General features: G+C 36.1%; 1 protein-coding gene across 2 annotated transcripts in view; it reads right to left on the bottom strand.

Moving 5' to 3' along the window:
- The window catches only part of LOC108733536 (protein espinas), a 137,797-nt gene that overhangs the window by 31,883 nt on the left and 83,531 nt on the right, over positions 1–22,383 (bottom strand). For both annotated transcript variants that reach the window (XM_018464716.2, XM_018464715.2), the window contains exon 3: positions 21,711–21,975. In XM_018464716.2, coding sequence (XP_018320218.1) covers positions 21,711–21,975 — 265 coding nt within the window. The remainder of the gene's footprint in view (positions 1–21,710; positions 21,976–22,383) is intronic.

The following is a 22,383-nucleotide window of genomic DNA, read 5'->3' as shown; positions in this document are numbered from 1 at the left end:
TTTTTAAATTGTAGTTCATTATACAGATAGGTTTTTAATTGGATTAGAAATACATTTATACATACTGAATAATTTCTATATTAATTACTAGGTTTTATTGTGCCAAAGACCATCGACGACATAAAACTAATTTTTCTATCCCTCGGGAACAGTATTTCTATTCTTGGTCAAAGGTACCCCTTGACCTTTTCTGTACTCCTGACAATGTGTGTATAAAATTTCATGATAGGTTTTACTCGTGGTTTTGATCGAGTTGATTCCTAAATACGCGTCAAAGATCATCAACGGTCACATAAAAGTAATAATTTTTTGTATCCCTAAGGAACAGCATTTTTTTCTGGATAAAAGGTATCCTGTGCCCTTTTCTGTACCCTGTCAACGTGTGTACAAAATTTCATGATAGGATTTACCCGTGGTTTTGTTTGAGTTGATTTCTAAATACGCGTCAAAGACCATCGACGGTCACATAAAACTAATATTGTTTTGTATCTCTTGACGACCACATAAAACTAGTTTTTCTATCCCTCGAGAACAGTATTTTTCTTTGGATAAGTGCTCTATATTTCTGTAAATTGAGTATTATGTTGAGGTGTAATTAAAAAAAAATATACTACATTCACCCCGGAATCTTAAGAAAAAGGTATTATTTAATTTTAGTGACAATTTCGTAAGTTACAAACTTTTTTTTTTTTTTTGGTGAATGTGATAGTTAACGACACTTTCATAAAAATTCATTGTTAGTGATTTTTGACCCCAAGTAACGCTTTCAGCAGCGTACGTACTTCTATCTATCTATGAAGACATTTGGTCAAAATAATTCGAAGTGGACTGTATTCTGTCGAAACTGCCAGACGCGGATCGCGATTTCGATCTTTTTGGATCTCCTCAGCGCGTCGCAGGCAGCTCCGACAAAACACAGACCAACCTTTACCTGCTGTATTAACAGCGCGTTTTCGAAAATACCACAAATGGCGTGGTGAGCGCCATCTGTAGTACCTTGCTACATTTGAGGATTACGTATGCTCCAACAAGGTCCATTTAAAAATATGGATATCTACTTGCTGAAACTAATCCCGGCGTAGCTCACGTCAACGTGATAGGGACGTTACCATAATCGAACAAAATAATTCGCAGTGGTCTGTATTTTGTCGAAACTGCCAGACGCGGATCGCGATTTCGATCTTTTTGGATCTCATCAGCGCGTCGCAGGCAGCTCCGACAGAACACAGACCAACCTTTACCTGCTGTCTTAACAGCGCGTTTTCGAAAATACCACAAATGAAGTGGTGAACGCCAAGCCATTTGGTATTCAGCTTCTTTTGCTGGTATCCAATATTTGGACACATTTTACCAGTATCCAGACCCAGTGCTGGTGCAGATGTAATTAAAAATGAAGCTAAGCATGCTGAACGTTCATCAAAATTACTCAAGTCAGTATAAACTTTAATTGTATCCCACTAGGTACTATATACATATATGAAAACAGAGCTTTTCGCTGAAAGCAGAGAAGAGCTTTCCGGGATCGTCGGTATTATTCTGATGCTATTCCCGGCAATAAACATATTTCCCAGAGTTTCGGTTACGACTGGCAAGGTTATTGAATTCATGGAGCCCAATTGCATCGTAACTAATGGGCGTCGCGACGGCGGCGTACGAACGTCGCCATTGTCTCTCGTCCTTTTCGGACGTAGCCAGCTAATTTCAATTAAGGGACGAGACGTGGTCTGCTGCCGTCTGGAATCACATTATGACGGAAACGTGCTCGGAAAACTAAGATACTCTTAAATTCAAGTTACGACCAATGTAGCGCTCTCTCTTACCGCCATAATCATAAACACCATAAACTGTCTTCTTAGCTCAGGCAATAAATGGCCCCCGCACATATAAACGTCACCGCGAAATCCTTCAACCGTTTTCCACGACTTTTTCCGGTTATGAAGTCATTAAATGTTACTCTGTGCTTCATGGATATGACAGGCAAAGAAAAAAGACCTACTGATATTGTTCTTCGGGGAATTCTTTTAAATGCTTATTGTAATTTAATAGAAGATGATCCTCATTTACCGTTTGTAGAAATTACAAATGTCATCATTCAAATATTGTTATCATTTTTAACAGTACTGAATTTGTATATTTTCATAATTGTTGCGTTAAACTGCAAAAATAAATATATTGTTGTATATATAGGTACCCATATTTTTGGACCATTACGTCGTTGATGGGTGTAATGCATGTATTTACAAATGATAACCCTCGATTCCTTTGGGGATGGAATCATACTTGACCTTTAAAATGAAATCTCAGAAGACCGGATCCCAATGGTTTATTGGTTGTATCATAGTGTAATGTTCCTAGGTTTAACAAAATTAACTTTTAACTAATAACGACAAAAAGGATTTATTTACACTAATTATTAATATATCACTATTCACTGCGCTATTTATTTCACTTCTGCAACAGTCAATTTATTTCTACTTCTTTTCAGCGATCGTTTCTTGCTTTAAATACTTTTTTGTTTCCTTTCGGGAACCTTCTGGAAAACGTCCGGATAGTTTATTTTTTCTTTGAACTGTTTAAGTGCTTTCCCAGAACGCAGTTACGACACACACATTTACAAATACGGCGCACATGAAGAAAGGCGCCCGCGGCTAGTCGACGAATCGATAAGTCGCTCACACACACGTATGCCCGTTCGCACACAAACACGCTTGTGCTCGCTACAATAGTTTAGAATTTGAATGGACACTGGTTCGTCTCAAAGTTGCTCGCCTATCTTGTTCCAAGTTTTCTCTGGTTTTCTGGTTTTTCACTTTTCTATTGTCTTTATCTCACTCGCACCGTATTTCTATCTTTGTGACTGTAGCTACCCTCACCATAACCACCCATTTAAATAGTTCTTAAAAGAGACTGAAGAGGGACTATTGCTCTATTTGATCACAGTATACGTAGTTTGATGGACTCACCAGTAATAATAGTTGATGAAAATTAAATTTGATTTTAAGAAGAATGAAAAATTCTATTATTGTAGCTAGTCTATATCTAATTCGATATTTAATAACTGAACCGAATTTAAAACAACAATTGTTTAAATATGATGCATACAAATTACAAATCAGAGTGTAACTACATATTGTAAAAAATATACTAGTAATAGCAATGAGAATAACACGAAGAAACCAAAAGCATAATACTGTCTCACCGAACAATTATTGTTATTGTACTAGGAATGTCTTCATCGGTAAATTTAGAAGCAAATAAATACACCCATTATAGTATGAATTACACAATAAATTAAACATCGATTGGCGATTTTTCTCGTTTTCTTTTTTTTTATATTGATGCCGTCAGTTGTTTCTGACGGAAGCTTTTGCAGCGTTCCAGTGTCTTTTCTTCTGCGATCTGCCATTAAATCGCGCGAGAGACTCCCATTAAATCAAAAAGGGTATAAATCGCAATTAGGCTGGCCGTAATGGCTAATTGCAGCACCGGCTCTAATAAACCGATAAGTTCAGTCTCGGTTCGTATCCTAAACCGGAACAAAATGGTTTCGTGTCCGAGAGCGGTGAGATATAGAGAAGAACTACGTGCAACCGCCAAAGGGCCTTAGATGTGCCTGCCTGGCCAACTGATAACCGAATGATTTATGCCATCATTATGGATACTGTCTACCGCAGAATGAAACAAGGAATACCTACTAGAGGTGTATACTGTAATAGTATTATTGGAGTTATCTTGTTCAATATGAAAATATCCGTTTAAAAATGTAATTTTTACATTAATAAATAAAATCAAAATCGGGGGACATCATGAAAAATATTCGAAAGTTCCAAATGCATACCGCGCCGCCGAAAGAATTTTTATAGACCATTTCACTACGTTTTACTCATCGTAATACTCAACAAAAAGATTGATAATTGATATAAATAATGGGACCGTCGCTCGAGAAGTGACAGTGGGGCCAGGAGGTAGGGGGGGAGGTCCAAAGACTTCATTTCCATTGATAAAAAGTAGGGGCTGTAAAATGATAAATGTCTAGGTGCTGGGACTATAGTTCAGACGGGGGCTGTAGGTAGTTGGAGGGGGGGTTGACTAAACTTGAGCAACCCCAAAAGAGTGGTAAAAGTTGAAGGTAACAAAATGCAGGCATAGGAGATGATGAGATGAATGAATGAGATATGTAATTGTCTAGATGATGGGACCATCGCTCAGACGGTCGTAGCAGGGGTGACGAAATAGGGGGAGGTCCAAGAACTTCAACGCCATTGATAAAAAGTGGGGGCGCCGAAATAGAGGCAGGGTAGATGGAGGCTAAAAAATTAAAAATTTCATAATCTTACTTATTACCATATAATGCACGATTAAATGCCAGAGAAACGCCCCACTTTTACCCACCTTCTATGTACTTTACTTCACCCTTACCCTACACAAAATTGTGGATTTATTCATGTATTACATTAAAAAAAAAATATTTTTTAGATTCACCTCCTGCGCCTCCATGTCGTCACTCTCAACTTTTACCGATTTCTTATGGTTGTTCAAGGTCATCCTTACCCCCGCTCCTCCCTCTCCGCCATCGCCCGAGCCATCGTCTCATTATCTAGACATCTTCCCTTTACATTTTTACCCCGCTTCCACTTCATGGCCCCCTCTTTCTATTAATTGGGATGAAGTCCTTGGACTCCCCCTACCACCTCCACCTCCCGTACCCCCGTCAGAGCTACGGTCCCATCATATAGACAATTACCAAAAATTTATGTGTTCTACATCTATGCAGCTCTTATTATAATAAAAATCCCTGCTCATCACAAGAGTTGTACGTAGAGGTTCAACTTCTGGTTTTGTTTATAAACTATTTAGTATCGGTTTAATATATCGGAAGATGGTAGACGGTTATTGATTTTGCGGATGTCAGGCGCCAGATATACATGGACATGGTCGTCGTTGTACATACGCAATAATTTGCACATATGGTTCAGGTATATCAATGTGGAACAATCTTTGCATGATTTATGATAGCAACAATTTACTCCTACAGTGTGCGGTCCGATAAAACGGATTTATGTCATCAGTTAAACCATAATTGTATGCACGCGGATAATTTATATTTGATAGCGTTCGTTTAATAATTTCACTGAAATTTCGCCACAGGCCATTAAACACTAACTCGAATGACTGCCAAACAAATGATGACAACAATATGCAACAACTACTATATATATATGAAGATTGGAAAAACTTTGGCGGTTGTTGTACCTTCTTCTTCAGCGACTGAAGTGAACTTCAGTTCCTGAAGAAGGCAACTTTGTTACCGGAAAGTGATTCGGACAACTAAAGTGTCATGTTTTGGCGTTGGGGTTTTGAGCTATTCTGTTTGTTCTACAACAACTACTATGAACAGTGGAACTACAGCACCTGCTATTTTAATTTGACATTATCGATAACATCTAATATAAGAAGTCCATTTTTCATTAATTTTTTCTTTATGTACTTGTACAATACAATATTTGAGCATAAAGTCAGTGGCCATATCCAGCGCTGCCTTTAACTTACTTGTGGCCCTGTACCATGGGGTCCTAATGACTGACAGAGACAAGATTTTGCTAAAAGAGCCAAAAAGAGTGGATAAGCAAAATTATAAATTTATTTAACACTAATTCTTATTTATTTACAATAATATACATATAACTTTAGCTACGAGCCGCCACTGACTATGAGACAAATGCAATAAATCAAAATAATGATGNATCGGGGGACATCATGAAAAATATTCGAAAGTTCCAAATGCATACCGCGCCGCCGAAAGAATTTTTATAGACCATTTCACTACGTTTTACTCATCGTAATACTCAACAAAAAGATTGATAATTGATATAAATAATGGGACCGTCGCTCGAGAAGTGACAGTGGGGCCAGGAGGTAGGGGGGGAGGTCCAAAGACTTCATTTCCATTGATAAAAAGTAGGGGCTGTAAAATGATAAATGTCTAGGTGCTGGGACTATAGTTCAGACGGGGGCTGTAGGTAGTTGGAGGGGGGGTTGACTAAACTTGAGCAACCCCAAAAGAGTGGTAAAAGTTGAAGGTAACAAAATGCAGGCATAGGAGATGATGAGATGAATGAATGAGATATGTAATTGTCTAGATGATGGGACCATCGCTCAGACGGTCGTAGCAGGGGTGACGAAATAGGGGGAGGTCCAAGAACTTCAACGCCATTGATAAAAAGTGGGGGCGCCGAAATAGAGGCAGGGTAGATGGAGGCTAAAAAATTAAAAATTTCATAATCTTACTTATTACCATATAATGCACGATTAAATGCCAGAGAAACGCCCCACTTTTACCCACCTTCTATGTACTTTACTTCACCCTTACCCTACACAAAATTGTGGATTTATTCATGTATTACATTAAAAAAAAAATATTTTTTAGATTCACCTCCTGCGCCTCCATGTCGTCACTCTCAACTTTTACCGATTTCTTATGGTTGTTCAAGGTCATCCTTACCCCCGCTCCTCCCTCTCCGCCATCGCCCGAGCCATCGTCTCATTATCTAGACATCTTCCCTTTACATTTTTACCCCGCTTCCACTTCATGGCCCCCTCTTTCTATTAATTGGGATGAAGTCCTTGGACTCCCCCTACCACCTCCACCTCCCGTACCCCCGTCAGAGCTACGGTCCCATCATATAGACAATTACCAAAAATTTATGTGTTCTACATCTATGCAGCTCTTATTATAATAAAAATCCCTGCTCATCACAAGAGTTGTACGTAGAGGTTCAACTTCTGGTTTTGTTTATAAACTATTTAGTATCGGTTTAATATATCGGAAGATGGTAGACGGTTATTGATTTTGCGGATGTCAGGCGCCAGATATACATGGACATGGTCGTCGTTGTACATACGCAATAATTTGCACATATGGTTCAGGTATATCAATGTGGAACAATCTTTGCATGATTTATGATAGCAACAATTTACTCCTACAGTGTGCGGTCCGATAAAACGGATTTATGTCATCAGTTAAACCATAATTGTATGCACGCGGATAATTTATATTTGATAGCGTTCGTTTAATAATTTCACTGAAATTTCGCCACAGGCCATTAAACACTAACTCGAATGACTGCCAAACAAATGATGACAACAATATGCAACAACTACTATATATATATGAAGATTGGAAAAACTTTGGCGGTTGTTGTACCTTCTTCTTCAGCGACTGAAGTGAACTTCAGTTCCTGAAGAAGGCAACTTTGTTACCGGAAAGTGATTCGGACAACTAAAGTGTCATGTTTTGGCGTTGGGGTTTTGAGCTATTCTGTTTGTTCTACAACAACTACTATGAACAGTGGAACTACAGCACCTGCTATTTTAATTTGACATTATCGATAACATCTAATATAAGAAGTCCATTTTTCATTAATTTTTTCTTTATGTACTTGTACAATACAATATTTGAGCATAAAGTCAGTGGCCATATCCAGCGCTGCCTTTAACTTACTTGTGGCCCTGTACCATGGGGTCCTAATGACTGACAGAGACAAGATTTTGCTAAAAGAGCCAAAAAGAGTGGATAAGCAAAATTATAAATTTATTTAACACTAATTCTTATTTATTTACAATAATATACATATAACTTTAGCTACGAGCCGCCACTGACTATGAGACAAATGCAATAAATCAAAATAATGATGTAATTGAAGTATCACTTAATAAAATATATCTATCTATATAATAGATATAACTTTTGCAGGCCGTTGTTAATCGCTTTTTCACAAAACTCGTTAAATTGTTAATACTACCATTTATTATAATTGCATTGCGCTATGTTCCGCTCCAATTACTTTACGAAATAAAATTGATATTGTAACGTGCAATGGCAATCAATGAACCCACGCGTATACGTAGCATATCGTAGTGAGCTCTGAAAATGGTAGCAAGTCTGGTAGGTGTTATCTCATTCATATATTTTACCAACCTGTCACATGAGTCACCATTATTTACAACCGAACAATGGACGGTGAAAGAAAAAGCGATTCTCTGCACATATTCATTTTTTGTTGTCCATAGTGTGGCTGCCAGTCCATCAATCCAAACAGAAGAAAGATTTCAATTTTATAAATTCGAAGAATACGTAGGGATACTTAATATTCGCTCATAATGTCTCCCCTTGTGAATTAACCCAGCTCAGTTGAAGGCCAAGCTCTCAAAAATTGATAACAGTTGCAATTAGGGTTGCCACCTTTTCAGGCTTTACATAAAGTATTTCTCGATTAAAAAGTTAAAAAAAAAAGTACTCAGCATAAAAATAAAGTATTTTATTTTTTGTTTTGAAAAACATATTTTTTGTTACACCTAGCAGCCAGTAACAAATTGCTGTTGCTCTTAAATACATTAATAGCCTCTAAACATGGCAAACAAAGATTTAAGTAAACTGAAGCTCATTTTTAATTAGTTTTAATGAAGCTTTATTCCTGTCGTCCCACCACTTTGCGTTCATAACAGACAATACTCTTTCTGTAAATGCTGAAGTGGCCGGAACGGACAGCAAATGTGACACTACTTTGAATAGATTTGGGAAATCAGATTGTTCCGTAAATATGGCTTGCCATTTTTCTGTGCAGTATTATTGATGTAAAAATACTATGAATTGAGAATAATCGTTTACAAAATTACGATGTTTACTTAAGGCCTTAAATAAAGTATTTTTGAGTACTTTATGTGTCTTGTAAAGTATAACGTACGCACAGTCGAAATAGAGTACAATACTCTATAATAAAGTACGGGTGGTAACCCTAGTTGCAATAGACTTTTGAGCATAACGATGATATTGTTAACAATAACATTAGCTTACGATTATCTACAACAAGGATGACCAATTCCTGTAGGTATTGTATACAGGACGACTTTCCTTTGAAGAATTTGTCTCGATCTACAATTTAGTGTAGGTACAGACATTTAGAGAACTTAAAATCGCAAGCCTACGTAGGGTTTCATAAAGAAGATACTGCTGTTTACAAATCGTGACCGTGAAAGGCATACGCACACAACTAAAGATTAATTGGGGAATTATAAAAAAAATTTATACTTTTTTTTCTATCCTATCATTAATGAGAATCCTGTGACTGCCTATTTCGAACCAATGAATTATAATTTGGTGGGCATATCAACATGAGGATAATGATAATGAATCTTCAATATGAGAATCAGCAGTGTAATTTTCGTTAACTTTGAATATAAAGAAGTCGATCCACATAAGCACCTATGTAGTTGTAAAAAGAAAAATAAAATTCGCTACTAATCTCTTAATTTCGATGGAAAATCTGTAAGTAACGCTAAATCCATCATTCAAGTAAGCAGGTCATAAATGACCTAGAGTATTCTATACAAATATTGCAAGTACTTGGGTTTTCTTCTAAAAATTCAACAACAATATTTTTAATCGTTAGTTGGACATTAATGTCTTGTGCATGGACTTCAGAAAAATACAGGACCATATGGGATCCTGTGTCTAAATTCGATTGGCTACTCGTTCAAAGCAAGTGTGGAGTACAACCATGGCTATATTTTAGTGTTATTTGAGTGAACACTAACTTAAGTGACAGTCATGAGTGAAAGTGATAAATTGTTTTTTTTTTAACAGTTTGTAATATGTACCTATACATATTTTATTAAGAATAATGAAGTGTCACTGTGTGCAGCTTCATCTTACAATAAAAGGAGACAATTAAAAAAAAAATCGGTTGGATTTATAACTCCTACAATTAGTATTTGGCATTTAATTCGGGTACGCCTCTGTTCCACACATCTCGCAACAATAAGGGAAAGTGAACCGAACCTGTTTCGAATTTACTTAACGAAATACAGAACATGCCACACAGTAAATTGTTGCTGGTTTTATTATGTACATAAGTTGTATAAATCCAATTCGCTTTATATCAATAACGCCAACGTAAGTAACATTCACAGTTATTAGGCTGAGTTCAGACGAACGCGGATCAACGCGCGATTATGCGCGCATCAGCGAATCTTTGGAGATGGATGTTAAAGATGCTATTTTTTGTGGATTTTGTATTAAACAATGAGGGATCGATAGTATAGGAAATTTTGGATGTATCCAATTTTATGAAATGGATCGTTTGTACGTTACAATAACGTTAATAAATAAATACGTTATAAATTTTTAAACTAAGAATAACCGAAATGGAAATGAAATGATATTAATATTGAAGCATTTTTATGATAAAATTTATACTGAACTAAAAATGTGTTTACACCTTTATTACGTGTAATGTGGTACTTGTGTTACAGTAGCAATTACTTTTTTGAATTACTTAACAAATGCATATTGAAATCGTTATGCTCAATAACTTTAGGTTGTTTTTGTTCTTTCCTCAGTTCACACTTTATTACAGTAAATTGTAGAGACGAATAATTTGGAAAGTGAAAGATTGATTTGAATTGATGATACAGAAATAAATGGGGTATCTTTCAAAAAGTGTACCTAGCGGATTATTTTTCTGTATTTCAAGTTTTGTAACTTCTTCACGTCCTTTCTGCGTGATCCTTTATTCCTTAAACGTTTGCTGAATGTCATATGAGGTACTGTAATAAGGGTTACAAGAAGTCCACATTGCATCATTTTATAAAATTATATGTATGTACAATTGGCTAGCCTTGAGGTAAAATCCAACACATTCAGAGCGTTTTGTAACATTATACACGTACAGTTACTTTTTTTTTTTTGACGTTTCGCTTCCTCAGAAGTTTTTTTTCAAGGCTATAATAAAATGGATTAAGCTACATTGAGTTTTCCCAAAAATAAATTTTTACAACCCTTATTATTGTATCTACCTCTGTTCTCAACAATACATATAATAAATTAATACTTATAATAATTATGTATATGTTCACACATATAAATATTTATTTATTATTGGGCATTTCTATTGGGAACTGGCGACTTTGTTCACGATGTGGTTAGTTGAAATTCTAGCTATGACAAGGTTGCACTACATCCTAGGTATTATCAACACTAAATTAATATGCATAAAATTAAATAAAAGTAAATATTTGATATCGAATAGAAACGAAAATTATTCGTATTCTTGCTCGTACTAATTCTGCGGGCAGATTTATCTGCGCTGTTGGGGGATCTAAGAGTAAATCAAATAAAAATTTTGATATTTCATTTCATAATTTCCCAGTTTAGTAATAGTGTTGTGCAAACCGACACAGTTTAGTGAAAGAAAAAAATTCAACGTATAATTAATTATACAACACGCTACTGAAGTGAAACTTCTTCAAACACACAAACATACCGGGATAGGGGTTAAGGAATTGGTTTAATGGTATAATTTGTACACTATGCTTCGCACGGGTGCAATGCTCATAGTAAATATACTATAGAATGTCTTTATATACAACAATCACAGCTTTTTTGTCATTAGACAATACAAACCGGCCGGTACCGCTGCAACCGCTATGTTTCTGCATTTTAAGTTTGTAATATCTTTGAAAATATTCATTTAAATTACATGCTATAAAGGGCCATATTGATCTATATTAAATGCACAATGTATTTAAAAGTACTTAATTGGATAAGGATTAATGCTATATTGCTTAAAATCGCTTCGTAAATAACTCATTATTTCTCGTAAAAAGTAAAGGATAAAAAATGGTTATTGTTGGTTATTCCTAAGAACATTTTTGTAGACCTTTTTAAGGTGTACAATACTGTAGAATATTATTTTGATCTATCTCGTAGGGTTCAGCCAGCGTTTGCAATGTAGGCGCAAAAAATGTGTTTATTTACGACATCACATTACAAATCTTTAAAATTATCAGTGTTTCTCTACTATATTATGCATGTATTATACAATACAAACCTTCCTCTTGAATTACTTTATCTATTAAAAGAAACCGCATTAAAATCCGTTGCGTAGTTTTAAAGATCTAAGCATACATGGGGACAGACAGCGGGGGAAATGCGTTCCATGATTTCGTTACATAGCAATTCGCATGAAACGAACTTACCCTACCGTGCGTAAAGAAGTTTCACTTCAAAAACTTTTCTTTGACGTCTTCAGCACAGTGTGGCGCCGAACGAGGACTTCGTCTGATGGTAGAAAAGTCAGAATTTTTATTTTGAAGTGTAAACGAAACGATTAAAGAAATGTCCGCAATTTTCGGTAAAATTTCTGAATGGCGAATGTATTATGCTTTAACTTCTAGCCTATGATCCTTTTTCTTCATTTTATAAGTTTAAATTTAGTTTCGAGAACAGGTTCTGTACTGTTTCAAATTGTATTAATTTATTATTGTATTTTTTTTTTTGATATTTGCATTAGTGCGAACCAATTTTAATTACGATTGGACAGGGCTCGTATAACATGTACCAATAACATTTTCAATGTTCTTGTCGTAAATGTGTACGATATCGAAAATGCGGTGCAACGTGAGCTTTTGAATGCATCTGAACTTGTACACATAGCACTCATATCAGGATAACACCATTACGAAAGCAAACGGTGTACAGGTAGCCACGGATCGCGATGACCGTTTCCAAGAGCAAATATGGTAGTAGCAGGTATTAATTGCATTCTGCGACACATGATTATCGTCCAGATCATTTGTAAGGAAGTAATGCTATTAATCACAGAGAGAAAAAAAAAACGAGCCTTATTGGAAGATGAAATGGTAAAACACGTAATGGATTTGGAACACCCATAAATGACACTGCTGACTTTAAGGATGGTCGTCGCATCCTAATAAAATTCAACATAAAGTTACAATTAATTTTATTGAAGAGAGTTACGGATTGGTGCCTTCTTTCTTTATCGACATATCAAGTTTGTGATATAATCTTTGACGTACGTTGGATCATAAATCGTAACACTACTGCTACCCTATGGCCTAATGTCTAAGCCAGAGGCAGAAGAAATCTTTCGAGATAGAAGAGCCAACATGTTAAGGAAAACAAGATAAACTGATAAACACCTGCTTCGGGTCTAAAGGACGTCGTTGGTTGGAGTTGATTTCTAACGTTTCGCTAGCATGAGGCGATGGAAAGACATCTGAAGAAACTCACCACTCACGCTAGCGAAACGTTAGGAATCAAGTCCAACCAATGACGACCTTTAGACGTGAAGCAGGTAGCAGTAGTTCACCTAATACTGACTCCGAAAGCTTTTACTAATTTGGAACACAAGACAATTTTAGTATCAAACAGGGATGTAATCGAACTATGGAATATCCAAAATAAAAATCTGTCCGAAAACCGTAACTGAGTCTGATATAAAAGTTTCTAATCATTTTGAACAGGAGAGAAGTCTATCGGATAATCCGAAATAAGTAGTTTCATATCCGTAATAGCATCTGAAACCGGTAGAATATTATTCATGTATCCTTATCCATATTCAGATCCAACATTTCATACCCAAACATCCTCATCACAGGTTTATCAATCCGAAGACTGGACACACGTCTTCCCACCCTGAGTCAATATATGCATTTCTAAAAAATGGAACAACCCACATCCTAAACTATTTCCGAACAATAATCTTATCTAGGTCTTCCTTATGTCTTAGAAGGTAACCTACCATTGTATATCTCATTTCCCTTACTGACTTTTATAGTCCCCTTTGTTCTCCTACTCGTTTGAGTACCTCCTCATTTGTAATCTTTTTCATATACATGTTATCAGCATCCTCCTATAACACAACATCTTCCACAGTTTCCTTTACCTGGTAGATCCATCAGTATGTAGCAGGAGGATACATAAACGTTGAAGTAACAAGTGAGAGATTATATGGTATATGTTTTATTTATTATTTGGCTATTTTTTAGCGTCTGCAGATGGTTATCTGCGGCAGAGTCACACTCAAATGGAAAAAAAGTCATATGTGGCTAGCCAACCACCTTAATAACCAGTAAAAATTTTCGCTACGGACACAAGTTTGGTCCATTTCTAATTTGAGTATTACATTATCAACGCGATTCATATAAGTATAATGAAATAGGATGAACGGGTATTACTAGTTGATATTCATAAATAAGGTATAAGCACTGAAGCATGATTCGTTCGTTATGTAACTTATTAAAGCAAGCAGTAGATGGTTGTTAGATCGGATCCAGGAACTGTTACAGAGGGCTGTCTTCACAAGCTTTTATACAGGTCGATATACCGCCTGTATCTGTTCCGTTCTGGACGCGGCGGTGGACCAGTTCGTGACCGAGAAACTGGCCGATTCCATCGAGCATTGTTCGACATGACAATTCCGCGTGTATTAGCATACACGCCTGATGCAAAATCGCCGTCACGTACGATATGTACCTATAACGCTAGTCAAATTGAATTGTGAATTATGGTCAGTACCATCATGGCAGCAGGATCTGCAGCGCCAGAAAGAACACAGCGCCAATTAGCTCGCTGTTAGATCTTCAGTACGATTCAACCAAGAAAACGATACTATACAGTACGTATAATGCACCAAAGAAATTGAGAAGTATTTTAGTTCTTGACTTCATCATCAACATCATCATAGAGTCATCAGTTCTGAGACCGGTTGGATCTTTTTCTCGGTTGATTTGTGACATCATAGCGGAAAAGGTTAGGAGCGTTCGAAATGTGGTGTTAAAGGCGAATAATGAGGATACTGTGGATAGAGAAGGTTAGAAATGAAGAGGTATTAGAAAGAATAGGAGAACAGAGGACTCTATGGAAGTCAATAAAAAATAGGCGAGATAGGTTGGTAGGACACCTTCTCAGGCATGAAGGTCTAGTCAGAGACATATTAGAGGCAGAAACAGGAGTTAGGAGGGGTAGAGGTAGACCTAGATTAGATTACTGTTCGCAAATAGTTAAGGATGTGAGTTGTTCTAGTATTAGGGAAATGCGAAGATTAGCTCAGGACAGGAAAGAGTGGAGGTACGTGTCCAACCAGTCTTAGGACTGACGATCTTATGATATGATGATGATGATCATAGTAGTTCCTGGATGAGTGAAGCAATTTTGATGCAATTTCATTTTTTAAGAGCTTGTATCTTCAGTTGGTTCTCAACCATTTTGCTTTACCTCAGCTTAGTAGTCACTCGGATGTTTAACTTATAGCCATTGTTTGTGGTGCCAGAAAGAATATAATAACAACTAATGGTCATGTCTTCCTAGTATTTACTAAAAACAACCCCTACTACTCAGTGTTCCTCACCTAAAATCATCATTATGTAATCTAGTCGTAATCATCGCAGCTCGACTTGTGATGAATTATAGATGCTATGTTTATTTTTTATCCTATCTTAAAGATTAATCTAACAGCTTATCCTTTATTTATGTTGCACCCTTGTTCAACAGTAGCTTTCAGTAATTGGGCAATAATAATAATAATAACATGAGTGACTGAAGACAACTTGAACACTCTCTAAATAAAATAATAAAATTTTTTTGTCATTTATAATAAGACTATCTACAAGTTAATTCATACAACTGTAATTTTTAAATTGATCACACATTTTTTACTTCTTTTGTGACTTTGAATGAATGGATTGAAGAAGAATTTAATGAATTTAATAATCATCATGCAAAATCCTGTATAATTATTAATTTTATTAAACAGACAGCAAGAGAACTTTCTAATTGAAAATATTTGTAGAACAATTGGAGCGACAGTTATAAAAATGTACCAAAGCCGTTAGAAAATAAAAAGCAATTACTACATATCAACAGTTGATTCGAACCTGTGCGGGCAAGACATTATGGTGCTGATTATCGAAACAAGCTTGAGAACGGTGTTCACTTGAAGTTTATGATAATTTAAAGAACTTGTACTGTGGACATGCAGAATGCAGATTGCGAATTCGAAGTGCGGTTTTTAAAATACAATAAAATTTTACGGAACAAGACATTCTCTAAGAAACAAACACAACTGTTAAGTTTTAATTTTTAATTTACTATAAATCTTGGAATGAAAATAAATAAAAATATTGGTAATATTTAATTAATTTATGGTCGGTTCCTTACGAAATATTACTTAAACAGATAAATAACAACAAAATCGTTTTTTTTCTTTTAACAAAAATCTATCTCTCGCGATAGGTTTGAAAATTCGAAAAATATATATGTATGCATTATGTGGTGTTAAAGGACGATGGTCAAAATATGTATGGACAAGGAGGCTAGAAATAGTAGAACGAAAGGGCGTTATGAAAGTCAGTAACAAAAAGAAGAGATAAGTTGGTAGGACACTTTCTGAGACATGAAGGGGAAGTTCTCGTTTCGGGAATTGCGAATTTGCGAATATTGTCTGAGTACAAGAAGAAGTCGAGGTGCGTGATTAACTAGTCACTGTATTTACGACATTATACATTAATCTCTTACTAAAATAATGATATTTAATAGTGCTATATATATTAAAGATACACAATAATAAAAAAAATTCATATGGGTATCAGGTTTTCAAAAGTTTTATGAGGAATGTTGGGCTGGATCGTTTCGTTTCGTATCGTTTAGCTCCTCATAACTGTTCCCGATTTTCTAATATATGTAAAACTATAAATCAGAAAATAACTTCTTTGTTGGATTAATTCGGCATCTCGTTCAGTGGAATTTTCGGCGTAAATGTAATGACTCCTCCGTAAGACACGATAGTTTTCTTAAATAAGGCGTTGCACCATTACAATTCATTTTGTTATCGATACGTTGTGTTCTGCTTCAACTTGTTAATTTGGCCAAGTGCCGAAGTCACCGTTTTGTTAATTATCATTTTGAAAGCTTGGCCACCCAGCAGCACTGCCGTCAATCGCTATCTCTACTCAATTAGTACCGCAACATCCATGTACCTACGTACTACATACAAGGTGTATACAACAGACATATGGGTATATGTATACGTATGTATTTAAACAAACTATAATGCATACATTGCCTTTTGCGACCATTGCAACGGTGCACATTAGTCTAGTTGTTGCACGTGTTGATCACGGTTAAAAACATGAGCCTAATCTGAACGTATGCTTATTTCTTGTACCTACCACGGTCAAGTTGAATTTTTTTTTTATCGCGTCCCCACGTTGTTTAACTGCAACTAAATGCACATTAGTCCAGGAAAATATGGACGGGTGAGTGGGAAAAATTAATTAAAAAAATACTGTGTTGATTGAGATCATTTATGTAGAATAAGGAAAACAGGGGACCTAGATGAGAGCCCTGGGGCCGACCGCTACTATCCCGAATATTTTCCGAGTTTAGCGCTGTGTGAAATATATTTTTTTATTTAACTATTTGTGTTTCGGCAGCTTCCTGTGAAAGAAGTTCCTCAAAATTAAAGTTGATAAAATCCTACTTGACAAGGTATGTTAAGGAACCTTATTTGTGATATGCCGACGCAGGGACTTTATGGCATAAAATTTTCATATTTTATTATATCTTTGTGTAAAGCTTATTGTTATTGGACTTAAATATATTTCCGAAATCTACGGTCACGTAGGCAAATTCGCAGAAGCACAAATGAGAGTTTATCCCATGGTTAGTATATTGTGCATTGATATTACCGTCAATAACCTCGTTATTGGGAGGGATAATTTGTCGATTTCGGAATCTAGTGTACAAAATTTTAAGTTTGATAGAACAGTTCTTTTGTAGACTCGCTGAGAGTAACTAGACTTTAGTTATTTTCATAATACATTAATAAAAATCAATATTTATAATAAAGTAGAATAAAAACTCGGCGTTTCTATTGTCCTTCGAGTTATATATGTGTTACAATTGTACAAAAAGTTCGAATCAATAATTTGAATATTTCGAACGTAAAAAACAAGGTAAGGAAGTAAATTTTGTTAATATAATCGAAATTTCAGCACAATAAAATCACGTTAGCACTTTTAGTATTTGATCTTTTATTTTGGGGGTGCCCAATAGAAAACCGCCCCGGGTGCCAATCCACGCTACGCCTCCACTGACCCTGTATTACGTATATTAACCCACTACATAATTGAATAAGGATCATAACGTTACGGTAGGAAAAGACAACACGAACGAAATGTAAAATGTTTCATTCATTCTCAAATACGTATGAGTTGTTCCGATTGTAACAATTTTATGTTTGAGATTGTTTTAAAGTGTCAAAAGTACAGGTTAATTCATTTGTATAAGTGTGAAACGTTTATTATATGACTTGAAAGTAAACTGATCGAAGTGATTTCTAACTAACAGTAGATAAATAAATAATAATAATTATGTAATTATTTAAAGAACGCTTTCGACTACAGCTGATAGTTGCACACTGCGTACGCAATTTACGTCCTTCTTTAAACTTTTAGTCTCAAAGCGCCAAAAGAAGCTTTACTTCCGGTTGATACCTTCGAACTTTATGAAACGGTAGTTTGCGGCATTATGAATAAAATCTATGGTTGTAAGTCTAGATTTGAGTTAAAGTAAATTAGTAGTTAATTTTTCAGTCTCTCTTCAGTCTCTCAGTCTCCCAGAGTCTTTCAGCGCCTCTGAGAGCGTCTCTCACAGTCTTTCACAGTCTCTCAGTTATTGTCTAGGTGTTTTTATGGATCTCTCACAGCCTCCGTATGAGAGACCGAACCATAAAATTGTCAATTCAGAGATTCGAGACTCTCATATAGAGACTGAATGAATAAAACTGAAAAATTGAGAGACTCGAGTCTCTTTTACAAAGACTGGGATCTCTGAAATATGTTGAACTTTTTTTAAGCATGTCTATCGAGACACCACTTATTCGAATCTCTCGTTCTGAGACTAGATACGAAATGAGGATCTCTCTATGAGCGACTCGAGTCTCTCGTTCAGAGACGCTAAACAGTTTTTTTGACAGTCTCTCTCAGCGACACTTGATGAGAGACGGAGACTCGAGTCTCGCTTTCAGAGACTCAGATTTTTATCTCGGGAGATTCTATTTAAAAATCAGTTGAAATTAATTTTTCCCTAATTATACGTGCAAATTTCATTCAATGTTTAATAAATTCCTTGTACTTAAGTCGTAAATTATTATTAATTTGCTTTCTTTCAGGAATTTTTCCACAAGTCTCGTGAAATCTCCCACGAAGAAGCTCCAAGAGTGCTTGAAAACTGCTTAATTAATGATAATTTAATGGGGCAAAGGTAGGTCAAGTGTTATATGGATGCATTGCATTATGTGCGAGGAGGTATCCTTCCCTCATTCTCGTTGAACGTTTTCAGGTGTAACGCGAGACTGCAAGCAGCGAATCGTGCCTTCATTTAATGTAAATTTGCTTCATAACAATTATTCCCACATAACACAGTTCCGATGTAAATAACAATCGTGAGTAGTTTGTTAAAAATGACGGTCAAGTTCTCCACATCCTTGGCCGCAACTTTGTATTTTATAGTCTATTCAATAAGGAGAGGACATTTCTTCAAGAGGTTGTTTTAAAATAAACAAACAAACGTATGAACAATAACTGTAGGGTTGTTCGGAAAGTCATTTCGTTTTTTTTTTGTGGAAATGAAAGACAGTTTTCGTATAATAAACAAATACTTTATTAAATTATATATTGACCGTTCTGGTCCAACACCTTTTGCCATCTTTCTGGTAGTAGCATAATTCCACGCTCATAAAATTTTTGGTCTTTGCTGGCAAAAAATTGATCGAGGAGGTTTTTGACCTCCTCATTTGAGGGGAAGGTTTTATCGTCTAAAAAATTTTGGAGTGACCGGAACAAATAATAATCCGATGGTGCCAGGTCTGGAGAATATGGTGGGTGTAGCATTGTATCCCATTCAAGCTGTAAAAGCTTTTGGCGAGTGACCAAACTTGTGTGAGGTCTCGCGTTGTCTTGGTGAAACACTACACCTTTCCTGATGATTAGTTCTGACCTTTTCTGTTGAAGTTCATCATTCAGTTTGTCCAGCTGATGACAGTAGACTTCCGAATTAATCGTTGTGTTATCCGGTAAAAGCTCAAAAAAAACGATTCCTTTAAAATCCCACCTTTCTGTGAGAACATGGGGAACCCATACATCGAGCTTCGAGGATAATCCCAGGCCTTTCAAGTGGTCATAAACTGTTGAATTTGAATCCGATCTCACGTGTTGTTATTCGCCGGTTCACATCATCTAATGCCTTTATCGCGTCTTTATCAGCTTCAACCGGCCTTCCGGAACTTGGTGCATTTTCGATATCAAAATTGCCGGATCGAAATTTAGCGAACCAGTTCTGGCACTGGCGTACTGTCAACACACCTTCTCCATAAACATCAGTCAATTTCTTTCTGGCTTGAACAGCATTTTAACCCTTTCTGTAGTAAAACAGTAAGATATGTCGAAAATGCTGCTTATCGCTCTCCATATTTAAAAGGGCACCAACCAAAAACTACTGCGTAGAATTAATTGGAATTTTTCACACACAAGAAAAATTATACGGCTTAAATGTGAAGTTGGGTGCAAAAGAATACAGTAGAATACAGTAGAATTTCTTGGACCACGTGAGGATTGCACTTTAAAAGTCGATCTCCAAAATTATGACCTATGTACATTTTGGAAAAAAGTAGGTGCTGAATATCCTATCATAGCAGACAGAGCTATAAAAATGTTGGTACCGTTTGCTACTACTTACAGGTGTGAGAGTGGTTTCTCAGCTTTGGTGACACTAAAAACGAAGGCTAGAAATCGTCTCAAACTTGTAAATGCGAAGCAGTATCAACCTTCTCACTAAAATTTATAAATTTATTTTATGTTTTCTAAGTTTTAGAAATTACCTAGCTTACTCCTAGNAGAACCAAATATCATCACCAGAATTAATGTTTAACGTTTTCAGCAGACCATTGTCCTACACCTATTGGTAGAAAGGCTTTACGATGTATATATAAGAAAATAGACAAGAATTCTCATAAAAAATAATAACAAGTTAAATCCTTAAAAATTACTTCATAAGGGTTTCAAATAGACCACAAATCGAAACAATATCCCAGTGTGTTCTAATATGTATGATGATGAATCCCCGAATGAAAAAATCATTTGGGTATAAATCTAGAGTGTGCAATTTAATCGAACCTGGCCAGCTACTAATGTGAATAATTAAATGGAGAGTTACTTCTAAATAGTTACAAGTTGTACGAACCGTTATTGCATTATGAGCGATACAACCATCTTCTTGATACCAAATTTCATTAAAATTGATATCAAGCCTTTGAAGTGCAGGAATAATTTGCTGTCTCAAAACGATAATGTATTTGTCTGAATTTAAATATCCACGAATAAGGATGGGCCTGTATACTAGGTGACTGAAATAAGTAACAAATTTTGGAAAGTGTTAACTAGATGTAATAAAAATTCGCAATACATTGCCAATATAATATTTAGTATATTTTTGACATATTTTCCTATGGACATGGATAAGTTTTAGAAATTAGCCGACTTACTCCTAGCTTATAACTGTAATTTAGAGTAAAAATATCTAAATTTTTTATGTGCAATTGTTTTTATGTTTAATAAAGCCTACGTATTTGTATTAACACGTATTGTTTGACTTTAACGTTGAAAGGAGGGGTAAAATCAGTGACCCTAGTTAGGTTATAAGGGTAACAGACCCTAAAAAGATTAAGAACCACTGACGTAGAGGTAGCTACACCGTGAAAAGTATCATATGTTACCTGACTCACGATTAGTAGAATGGACACTACACATAAGTTGTAAACGAATTAAAAAATGCAAAAGTTCCAAGGACTGACCTGATCAGGCCTAAGGCCTGGAGGTACCCAGGTGTATTCTTCCAGGGCACATCCCGAATCGTCGTCCGATTGTGAATGCCGCTGTGGATCTACCGTTGCAGGTGAGAAAGGAGATCCCTTGCCCAGTAGGCGGTCTGCAGGATCTAACAGTGGAAGTTTGCCGCCTGGAGACGGTAAGGCAGGCGGTGAGAGGGGGGCGTTCAGTCCACCCTCATTTGAGGTCATGCTGTTTGGAGGATTCGTGGTACACGTTTTACATACAGTTCTGAAACAATAGAAAATTATTGTAGGCAAAAATTGCGATTATGTGATAACATTCTAGATGTCGTAAGTGGCAAAAAAAAATCATGGAAGTCGCAAGTACGACATTTACTTAGTACTAGCGACCCGCCCCAGCTTCGCAAGGGTGATACTTAATATACTACTGAATGTCTTTATGTACAACATTCACAGCTTTTTTGTCATTAGACAATACAAACCGGCCCCCCCGGCCGGTACCACCGTCCCTGCATTTTAAATCTGTAATATCTTTAAAGGTGTATGTTTGGAGCACGGCGTTGTACGGGTGCGAAACATGGACAGTGGGAGCGGCGGAAAAGAAAAGGTTAGAAGCGTTCGAAATGTGGTGTTATAGGCGGATGATGAGGATATCGTGGGTAGAAAAGGTTAGAAA

Source organism: Agrilus planipennis, unplaced genomic scaffold, assembly GCF_000699045.2.
Source record: "Agrilus planipennis isolate EAB-ADULT unplaced genomic scaffold, Apla_2.0 scaffold44, whole genome shotgun sequence".
Taxonomy (NCBI): Eukaryota; Metazoa; Arthropoda; class Insecta; order Coleoptera; family Buprestidae; genus Agrilus; species Agrilus planipennis.
The sequence above is the reverse complement of the archived record's forward strand: the minus strand, read 5'-3'. Positions and strand labels throughout refer to the sequence as shown.